Source organism: Muntiacus reevesi, chromosome X, assembly GCF_963930625.1.
Source record: "Muntiacus reevesi chromosome X, mMunRee1.1, whole genome shotgun sequence".
In the NCBI taxonomy this organism is placed as follows: Eukaryota; Metazoa; Chordata; class Mammalia; order Artiodactyla; family Cervidae; genus Muntiacus; species Muntiacus reevesi.
In genome coordinates, this window is record NC_089271.1 from 141,240,062 (window position 1) to 141,251,613 (window position 11,552).

An 11,552-nucleotide genomic window follows, 5' to 3' on the forward strand; every position below is an offset into this window, starting at 1 on the left:
TCTCCTTTCAACAGAATTTTGGAGTATGATGGATAAACAGAGAGCTAGGATTCTAAGAATTCTCCTGGATGGGCTCCAAAACCTCAGAGCACCCCTGGAGCTCCCCAGCATATTCTTTGATTTGGAAGCTTGCCTGAGTCCATAACACTCCCATCCCATTTTGCAACCATTAGTTTTGGCATCCCAGCATGTCCTAGGACTCACCCAAATATCTGGACAGTCCTGGCATCTGCAAAAGTTCCCTTGGGTATTGGCATGCTGTCCTGATAGCTTCTAGAGCTCAAGAAAAACAGTTGACTATGGCTGGGGCTTGGGGTCAAGTTTTGAGAGTATGTTTTACCAAAGCGAGGTCCAGTGACACAGTGAGTATTCCAAATACTCAAGCAATTAGAATGCCAGGGAATGGAATAGTCTCTGTTTATTGAGCACCTATTCTATATGAGATGCCGAACGAGATTCTGTGAGGAAAAGAAACTGCTTAAGAGGCAGAAGAGTTGGGCTTCTGTTTAGGGCCCAAGATATGGCCTGATAGTTGTTTTTATTTAACTACGCTGTGAGCTCCTTGAGGACAAATCCATCTCTGTATTTTCAGCCCAGGCACAATGAGGGTGAAATAAATTTAAGAATGAGTGATATGAGCATATTTTCAAGTTGCTCACTTCTTCTGGTCCCAAATAGTTCAATTATATGAGCTTAGGGTGGGTTGGCTGTCTGTTCAGAGAGGTTGGGCTGTTGTGGTGTTCTCTTCCTCATAGAGGGCTCACTCAGTCTTGAACCAAATATTTGTGAAAAGTTTTAGGATTCTCCAATTAAATATGCTAATAATTATTATGGTTGTTGTCATGATTGCTAAGGGATGAATACATGTGATATAAAATAGAGAATAATGGATTTGATATTTAAAGGGGCAAACCAAATTGGAATTTCTAAGTTAAGCAATTTAGAACTGTTCCAAATAAGATCTGCTGAGAGTGAGACCATATTTCAGATTAATGAGTTGGAAACACATCCCATTAGTTTTCTCAGTCTTGGTAAACACATTTTCCCCTTATGGATTGGGGGAAATGGGAGGACAGACAAAACAGAATTGAAAGGAGGAGAGAGAACCATGCTGTTGAGGAGGACTGATTGAAGAAGAGGGGAGGGCAGGGCAGGGGCAGAAAATGTGGCTCTTTGGAAGTCATCACTCAGGCTCTGGGGCAATGAACTTGATTTTACATTCTTTCTCTCTTCTCGGACCTGTGGTTCTTGACAGTCGACTAGTGGGGCTGTAGGCGGAGGCCTCCCTGGGGTCTCTCTCTACCTGTAAGACACCCTTGGCAGGAAGAAAAGAAACACTGCAGAAATGCAGACTTCTCAAAGCAGCCAGGATGCCCTGGGCTTAAGAACTAAGTTGCATGGTGTGCTTTCCATTTTTATTCCCTTTTTGGGTTTTGTGACAGCCATTGGATGGTGGAGGGTTGCAGGGAGGTGGACTCTGAACGTATGTACTCTGGGTACAAAAGACAACAGGTTGACTAATGCCAAAAGATCAGGGCAAAAATGACAGACAAAATCTTCAATTGAACATACAGCTCTTTGGCAGCAGTGAAGCGAAACAGCCACATATTCCCAAAGATGGAGCTGTGTGGCGGCGGGTAGGCAAAACATCTAGATGACAACTTGAAATGCTGTTCGCTTTTCATCTAACTGTGGTGGCAGGTTATGGAGCTTTTCTCTGTGTGTGTGCGTGTGTGTTAGTTTCTCAGTCATGTCCAACTCTTTGCAACCCCATAGACTGCAGCCCACCAGGCCCCCCCTGTCCATGGGATTCTCCAGGCAAGAACACTTGCCATTTCCTTGTCTGAACCTTAGGTATATATGACAAGGAAGCGTATTGGAAGGAAGATGCCAGGGAGTGGGGACAAGGGGAAAGCAGAGGCAGTTTCTGAGCCAAATGGAATGTTTGTAGACATTCCATTCCTATTGACCAGAAAGAAAAATTGGTTATAGTACCTTTAAGATTTTCCATCTTTTCTCTAATAAGGGCAGAGGCACAGAAGAGACCTTCTGGCTGGTTGGGAAAAAGGGCTTCACGAAGCCCCTTCCTGTGCCCCCACCAGTGGGCAAAGATGGGTAAGTGGAGATCACACTTAATTAGCGTCTTCCCATGCCCCTCTCTGCCACATCCTCTTCGCTAACTATTTTTGTGTTGCTCCTGCCCCACAGGCAAGTGGGCCATGGCCTGCAACCAGTAGAGATTGCAGCCTTCCAAAGAAGAAAAGCAGAAAAGCAGCTGGTGAGAAACAAGCCATAAGGTAATGGCCAGCAGGGAAACAGAGCCCAGGAGCTGGCCAAACTTTCAAAGCTGGGACTCCCTTTGGCATGGGTGCTAGTGTCCGCCTACACTCTGTTGGCATAGTGTGATGGAGTTGGCGAAATTCCAAGGTCTACTGAGTTGTGCAAAAACCTTGTGAGGAGGCCTGTTTCAGAGCGAGCTGCCTCAGAGGGAGGTTGGCTGCTCCAGCCTGGGAGAGCTCCTTGCCTCCTGCGCTGATGACATGTTTGAATGTTAACAAGGCTGGCCTTGTTATCCAGTTCTCAGGCAGGTGCACCCGTCTCTCCCATTGTCCAGCACCTGGTGGGCCACCTCAGGCCTTTAGAGATATTCTTCTATCTAAGCCACATGGCAAGATGCTTATGTCATTTCCTCTTGCAGCCCTGCCTGATTGCTTCTGAGGTTGGTCTTGCCAACCAAAATAAGACTGGCAACTCCTTAACTGCCTGGCTTGAATTCAGGACAATTTCCTTCATCTCTCCTCCCTGAAAAGAAGGGTATCATTCCCAAGCAAAAACAACAGATCAATTATCAAGGATTCTCCCCCATGTATCTCTCTCAGAAGAATCCAGTGCCCTATTGGGCTCCTGTCAGTGTCTCTTCTCTTATCTTGTTTTCTTATTCCTTCTTTCATGGAGACACTGACCCTCAGACCATCACTTCCTCCACATAGCCTTGGAAATCACAAGATTCTAAAGTAAACGTTCAGGCGTCTCCACACACTCCTGTATCCTTGTCTTTTTAACATGTTCCAGAATAATCACAATTCTAGCTGCTACACAACGACCAAAGGCCATATACTTCCTCTTTTCCCAGTGGCCTCTGTTAACTTTGTCTGCTGTTGATAACTGCTTTTCTCCTAAGAAAGCCAAGGTATCCTCATTTCTGTGATGATCACAGGTATCCTCTCTGAGTTATAACATTTATGCTTCAGAAATCTTCTGTACTGAGCACATGGCTGCCCTGCAGCCCCTGCACCACCCTCTGCCACCCTGCCACCTAGGCCTGGACTCTGTTCTTTTCTCTTGACCAGTACAAGCAAATAAGCAACTGGTCTCTGTCTCTCTGACTCTCTCGCAGCAGAAAAGGGTTTGGAAGCTCTTGAAGGATTTTCCCTTTGGTAGGGTAGCATGGGCATTGGAGGTACTGTACAAGAACCTATGCATTCCTAAGAATGTGTTGGAGTTGGCAGCAGAAAACACTGAAGCAGGCTTACCATCATTGGCTGTGTGTTGGGTAGCACTTTTCCAGCATTGCAGCTGGGTATGACTGAGGCCATTTACACTCACTCATCTAGGTCCCCTTGCTAGAGGGGAAGATGCTGTGGGCCGTGAGTCTATGAGACAGATTGAAGCCAATTGGCTCAAAAGTGAATTTGACCACTGGCCTCATTAGCATGGGCTTCCCTGGTGGCTTAACGGTAAAGAATCTGCCTGCAATGCAGGAGATACAGGTTTGATCTCTGGGTTGGGAAGATCCCCTGGAGAAGGGCATGGCTACCCACTCCAGTATTCTTGCCTGGAGAATCCCATGGACAGAAGAGCTTGGTGGGCTACAGTCCACAGGGTTGCAAAGAGTCGGACACGACTTAGTGACTGAACAGGCACGCAGTCATTAGCACTTGGGCGTTAATCAGCATGTTAATTGGCCACAATGGCTTTGGCAGGTTGTGCAAATCACAAAAATCCTCAAAAAGAGCACCCCCAATAAATTTTAGAAGGCTTGACCTAAATCCAAGAGTTCCCAGACATTTCACTTACCTCTCATTAAATGTTCTATGTTGCTGTCACCCAGTAACACCACCTATTCCAGAATGTTTCCAACTTTTTATGACTTTTCAGGTTGACCCTTAGTGAGATAGACCCAACTTGTGAAAGACCTGCAAGACCATGGGAGCCATTGAGGAGAAACTCAAAACCTTTAGAGAGCACTGTGGTGTCAGACAGGGTGGGAGGAAAGATCCTGAGAAAGGGGGTATAACTTTGGTGAGCCGACTCCAGGACTTGCCTTTCAGTCTGTGCCCTGCTGTCTACTATAGCTTCTTCCTCTTGTCCTCCAATATCTACCATTTCCTAAAACTTCCTCGAGGTTATTACTTTATCTGTTTACTTTCCCTTAACTTTCATCAACTGTGGTTCATGTGGGATTGACAAGCCTCCTCTTAGATATACCATTAGTTAAGTGTTGCTCATTCTTGTCCAACTCTTTGCAACCTCATGGACTGCAGCCTGCCAGGCTGCTCTGTCCATGGGATTCTCCAGGCAAGAATACTGGAATGGGGAGTCAGTCCCTCCTCCAGGGGATCTTCCCAACCCAGGGATCAAACCTGGGTGTCCTGCATTGCTCTCAGATTCTTTACCGTCTGAGCCACCAGGGAAGCCCAGATATACCATAGATATACCTTTTGGAGAGGACGGGGCAATTCATCTAAAATTATAATGAAGTTGAACTGAGCTACATGCTCAGGAGGACTGGGAACTTTCATTTTCATGTGGACTAGGAGAAATGAAGAAGTTGGCAGTTTTGAAGAATGAAGGATCACAGTGGAGGCTTTGGGATGAGACAAAAGCAATGAATCCCTAGGAGATGGAAGAAGGGTGAAAACAAGTATGAGGGTGGGAAAGTCTGTTTAGATTCCCTTACTTCAAAACTTATGCTTTGAGTTTTCCTTGAACCCAAAGAATGGGAAGAAAGCATGCTTTTCCTTCTGCTCTCAAGACCTAGGACCTCCATGAGAGAGCTAATACAACTCTGCTTCATGTGGTGTGGGCAGCCTTTGTGGACTGGCCTAGAAACTTGACCACCACATATGTAACAGCTTCCATGCAGCAAGGCATTCCAAATTCCAAATCATTGACTTACAAATGTTTAGGACACATCTCATTAGTTAATTAAGAATTACCTATATATTAATATGCCTCCTCTTTTGTGTTAAAATTGGTAAAAAACAAACAAACAACAAAAAACCTTGTTAATAGCAACATTATGCAACTGTAATTATGCAGTCCTGACAAATGTAATGATGTTTATTTGTTCAACAATCCAGGTAAGTTCAGCAATTTGCAAGCTGCTGGTGGAGTAGCATGGTATTGCAGGGTTGGAATCATTCATATTGAAAGCCTATGAAAGGCCTAGGATGGGGAAGGTATACTTACTGTTTCCTCTTTCTCCCACCCAGGAGTGAAGGGCTCCATGAATGGAATCTTCTCTTGGTGAAGCAGTGGAAAAGCTTGCTTCAGTTCAACAAATTGATCTGCCTGGGCAAGAAATTAGTGAACGATGTTACCTCTGAGGATGACCAATCTCTAGGGTTACTCAAGCCTAATTCTACTGAAAGGGGGCCTCTGGGAAATAACCTTAATAAGCTTTGCTCACTATACATCTATTCCCAAAAGACCATTTGAATGTATACTACAATGAATGTGAACCCTAAAGAAGGGCAGAGAACCACCTCCAAGTTTAGTCATTCCAAAATAGCAGGTCCTACTTGGACTAAGATAAGAAGGTCTCTATTTTCACAGAAAAAAGTAGGAGGCACTTTGTTTTCTTTTTCATTTCGTTTGAATCTCTAGAAAGTATTTAATGAGCATAATTTATAACTCAGATACTATGAGATTAGTGCCAGGAAAAAAAAATCTTCCAGCAAACATACATCTGAATCCCAGTGCACTGTGACCTCAGTTGGCTGGAATGCATAGGCAGGAGGAGGGGGGAGAAGGATCTGGTTGATTGTGTTGTTTGGATAACTGAGGGCTAAAAAGAAGTTCCTTTGCTGATCGCTTATTACTCAAAATCTTTCCAAAACTGCCATGGTCTCTTTTCTTGTCTAAGTAAGGAGAATTTAGGTAACATAACTGAATTGTCTTTGCTAGGTGAGTAGCTCACTGGGTCTCTTGGTCATATTCTGAACATTGACAGAGCAGAGATACTGTCAGGGTAAAAGATACAGAAGTCATAGACCGACTTGAGCAATTCCCTTAAAGTATGGTGCTTTCCCTCCCTTTTCCTGCCCACCCTGCCTTTCAAGCCCACCCTGCCCTTAAAATAAATCCCTCTGAACATTTGTTTTTACTTTCTGCTTTTAGTTTTCCAGAGTCTACTTTCAAGGGGTTGTTGGCAGTGGCTTGCCACAGTCACATGGACTGAAGCAATAAGGCTTAAGTCACAGGCATGTTTAAAATAGTTAAGCAAGCTTTTCCTCTTTTTTATTATAAAAAATAATCTCTTTATTAAAACAGCTGAACCCAAACATATCAGCTAGTAAAGCAGTTAATTCTTTTAGAACAAACCTTTTTAAAGAAAGAAATGCCTAAGGTATAATTTGATACCTTTCTCACTAATATTTAATTTTTCCATTATCAACTCACCCTGAATCTGAGGTTAGAGTCAAAAGCTCTTCCCAGCAGTTTTTCCTTAGTCTTCAGTCAAAGCACCCTTGGACTATTTCTTTTTTCACAGAAGCTCACTTCTCCTAGCCTTAGGGTGGTCTATTTACTATGCTAAAGCTCTTCAAGAGGATGCAGAAAAGGCTCAAGTTGCCTTTCAATCTCCTTGAACTGAGTTTCTAATCCCCTTTTCTAGACATGGAAGAGGAGGAGGAGACATGAAATATCATCCTCTACCAGTGAGAAGGGTCAGTCCAAAGCTGAACTTTTAAGGCTTCTAGGAAGAGGCAAAGCCTGAGGGAAGTTTCAAAGAAAGGTATCAACTCAAAACATTACTTGACTTCTAGAGGAGGTGGCACTGCCCTCTTCTATGAATATGGAAAGATTTTTTGGAGAGTGGGGGCAAGGGAGGCACAATGAGGCTGCACCTGTAGACATTATGGATCAGGATTCTCCCAGACATAGTCTAGTGCTTTAACCCTAGGAACTATCTGGTCCCTGGGCTGAACATGTAAAGTAAGGACTGACCAGCCATGGTGTTTAGTGAGCCATAAGATTAAGAGTGTGATTGCTAGCTCTGGATCTAATCCTGCCTACCCTTTAGTTCCCTCCTTAGTATTTCTGTAGTCCAGCGTACCAGCCAAGCCTACCTTGTCTAGCCTGCTAGTCCTGTCTTGGTTGTGATCACATCTTCCTTTGCTTGATTCTGTCATGAACCTCTATCTAAAATCACTCCCTCCTTTCTTGGATTCTTTTTCATTAAAGCCTTCTGCATTGACCAAAACTAAGCTTTCTTCAATTTGCCTTAGTGTTTTTAATTATTCATGGAGAAGAAAAACACTCTACTTTCAGGTACCATTTGATTTATTTAGTGGAGTAAAGCCCGATTCTTGTAGACAACCAATTATTTCTCTATTCGTCTTGCTAATAACACAGGAGGTTGAGTTGGTGGTTAAGAGGGACCAAAATGATTTTTTCAAAATGATGTTTTTCTAAATAACATGTATTCATTTGTACAAAACAACTTGGAAAACAATTTAGACAAGGTTTTAAAATAGATATTTAAATTACTTTTTTATCACATCTCTTATATCTGCTTGTTTTCTTGTGATTTGCCTCTTCTCAAGATGGATTATTTGAAAAAGAAAGCCAAATGCTGATGAACTACAAGTTGGGCTCTGCTTACTTGAGGTTTTGCTGTACTCTACAAATGTAACATAACAAAATGGTCATCCTATGGGGATTATTTAAATCCATTTAGGTTGTTTTTTTTTCCTTACTGATCTCAACAGCAATACGTGTTCATTGTAGAAAATTTAGAAAACACAGTAAGGCACAAAGGAAATTAAAATTGTTCAAAATCCCTTTAGATCCTTAATTCTATTTTATCATTCCTGTTTGGGATCACTTAATAGATTATTGCATGTTATTATAATATTCATCCATCCAAAGAATACCTGAAGTCAATCTGATTCTCAAATTAGTACATTTTACTTTTATTGCTGGCAGTGTTACTCGTATTTTTGACAGTAGAAGTGAATCTGTTTAGATTGTGGGCAGCTTTCAGTGATCCACTTGTTTCTTATTTCACTTGGTGTAGCTAAGCAGGAGGAGATAGCAGATGGCTATCTACCTCATCTGTAACTCGGTTTACTACACAGAGCTACTCTACCAAGAAGTGTTGTTCCAAGGACTCCCATTCTGCCTACATTGTCTTAGTATAAACGATTTTATTACCAGGCTACTCATCTCGTCACATTCTTGTCCTTAATCCAAGTGGAATCTCCTTCAAGGAGTGGGAGGTGGCAAACAGCCAAATGGTAATACTTCGTACACTGGGTGGTCACATCTATGTGACATCAAGCAATTGAATGTAACTTGAAAACTCAGTAAGCATTAATTATACAAAAGGCCACAATGGATTGGTCCTTTTATTTTAGCCTCCTCTATAGCCAAAGCTGGTTGACCTAATCAAGCACATTTCCCACCTGGCTGGTTATTTCTAGCCCATTAAAATAATGGAATCTGCAATATGATTCTCTCTTACCCTTTCTCTGGTCCATGTCATCTTCTCAGGTCAAGATGATTGATAGGTAGATCACAGACATAGATACAAGGTACCTTTTAAAAACATACATCTGTTATTTGTGAGTTGTTTGGGTTTCTCTGGAGTGGTTTGTAAAAACCCTGCTATCTTACCTCTTTTCCAGTTTGGATTTGCTGCTGGCCAAGCAATAGTGGATCTCTTTCAAAGAGGCACTGAGAGCAGAGGTGACCACTAATCTATATTCTAACTTTGGCTCACTGCAAATTAGATGCCACTAAAGATTTTTCAAAGGTGACCTAATTCCAAACAAATGAATGTGCACATAGAGTTATAGAGCTGGAGGGCTTTGGAAACCATCAACCCTGTTGAAATGTGGAAGAGTATATTAAGGTCCAGAGAGGAGAAGCCATCTTCCTAAATTCACCTTCTAGTTAAGAAAAGAGGGGCTATTCTTACAAAGTCAAAAAGAGATCTGAGTTATCGAGGACAACCCCTGACCCTTAGGAACACCTCTTAGAATTCCTGGGGTAAGACCCTTAACTGTAAAAATGGGCATAACCTTGGTGGTAATACTTCGGTTTGGGGTGTTTTTGAGCTAGTTGACTGTATTGACATCAAAGTCCAGACAGAGAGAATAGCAGATTCCTTGGTCACTAAATCACCTGTATCACACAGATATGATCTCATCCAGAGCCATATATGTTCCTAAGTTGATTTGGTCTGAGTGGATAGAAAACAAACCTCCAGTTCTGTTCAGCCTCATGGATTTATTTGTAGTTGATAGCACATGGTCTTAGTTCTATTTATAGAATTAAAGTCTCAGAAATACCTGAGAAGAGGCCTGACTTCAGAGGACATCTTAGGGACATTTTCACTGTGCTGATCATCCAACTAAGAGCTCCAGTTATATAATGAAGGAAGTCAGAGGAGAACCAAGCCTGCAAACTTCAAAGCGAGATAAGATCCAATTCTGATTACTCCTGTAGACACCACCTTTCTCCTCCAGAGTCGTGAAATCTGCGTTGTGGGTATAGTTGTGTACCCAGTGAGAATAGACTGGCCGGGGAGGGACTTTGACCTGCACTCACTGGCTCCAGCTGCTTCAGGGAGATTGACTCCATCATGGGCAGCATGGTAAATTTCTCATGATCATGCTTTTCTGGAATGAAAGATCAAAGGAAAAGCAATTGCCCTGAGCAATTGCTTAGAATCCTCTAGGGAACTAGCTGATGGAGGTAGGTTCTTTATAAATGGCAGTATATTAACTTAACTGGGACATATTTGGTGTGATTAAGAAGCAAGACCTGCCTGTTCTTTTAGGTATCCCTTGGTCCAGGAACAATCTACAGTCAGATTAAATTCATTGGGATGGTTGTGAGTCTGTAGAACCTGTCTCATTGGTCAGATTTGAGTTGACTTGGTCACTGACCCCAAAGGACAAATGTTAACATGAAAAACCTTTATTTGTGTCTATAAAGCATAAAACTAATGGTTTGTTGTGGTGACAGTATTCCAAAAGGGTGTCATATGATGGTCATGTTACTCTAGAGAAGTAAATTTTTTCCCTCTCTGTGTATATCTCCATCTAAATTTCATTGTACTTTTCTGGGGTTAAAGTTTAGATCTTATAATTTTCTTTAACTTCCTTCTATAGTTTATGCTGTAGCCCAAACCTATTGCTTGCTCTTTCTCCTGACCTTTTCTGATTCCTTGACTTTATTCATAATTTTTCTTCTACCTGAAATTCCCTCTGGCCTTCTACCACCACAGGAGGCCAATCTTTCAAAGTCTAGTCAAATATCACTTCCTCCAAAAAGCCTTCCTTGTTCCCAATGGAGATATGTCCCTATTTCTCAATTTCTGTAATAATTTTACCTATACTTCTTTAATGGCTGTATAATATTAACTTGTTTTATAGCTATTTGTATACTTATTGTCTCTACTTTGATCTCAAGAGAAAAAAAATAAATGTTACAAGCTTCTTGATGACAGGAACCATGTTCAATTCATCTTTGTACGCTGCATAGTGCTTGACATATATAAAAGGCACTCAATAAATATTTGTTGAATTAATAAATGAATGTTTCTATGCCTCTCTGTGTACCTTCCCTCTGTGCATTTTCATCTCTTTTCCTTTTTTATTTAATGTTTTTCTGGTATTCCCATCCATCTTTCTGTCTCCTACCACCCTTCTCTCTCTGTATCTCTCTCTCTCTCTCTCTCTCTATATATATATATATAGATATATATGTATAATTTAATTAGCCATTATAAAAAAGCAAGATGTATTTTGTATTTGTTGTGTTTATTAAGTTGAGGTTAAATACCTTGCTTTTCACTTAAAAAGTAATCATGTTTTCATATTTCCCTCAGAAAATTTCCAAGAGATAAATTAAGTCACATTTTTGTTATGCCATTATTGGTTAACTTTTTTTTTTTCTTGATGGCCACTGACCTTTAATAGCAAAAATGTTTCCCATCCATGCACTGAAAAGAATCTAATTATTGTTTACTACAGTTTTCTCTTAAGGCATTGAGACGGGCCAGTTTTAGGAATTATAATACTTAGCCAAGAAGACTAAAGAACTAAATGGGGGTCATTATAGCTCTCTTGATATAGTGAAAGGATACAATGGAGAGCAAAGTTTCACTTTGCTTTATGAGGTCTCAGGAGATAGCTGCTGCTGCTGCTAAGTCACTTCAGTCGTATCTGACTCTGTGGGACCCCATAGACGGCAGCCCACAGGCTCCACCGTCCCTGGGATTCTCCAGGCAAGAATACTGGAGTGGGTTGCCATTTCCT

The 11,552-nt window shown here is 41.7% G+C and overlaps 1 protein-coding gene across 1 annotated transcript in view; it reads left to right on the forward strand.

The window, feature by feature from the left end:
- The window catches only part of GUCY2F (guanylate cyclase 2F, retinal), a 90,194-nt gene extending 87,898 nt beyond the window's left edge, over positions 1–2,296 (forward strand). Inside the window, exons 17-18 of the mRNA XM_065916472.1 lie at positions 2,027–2,115; positions 2,209–2,296. Of these exons, the coding sequence (XP_065772544.1) occupies positions 2,027–2,115; positions 2,209–2,296 (177 nt within the window). The remainder of the gene's footprint in view (positions 1–2,026; positions 2,116–2,208) is intronic.
- Positions 2,297–11,552: the final 9,256 nt, after the last annotated feature.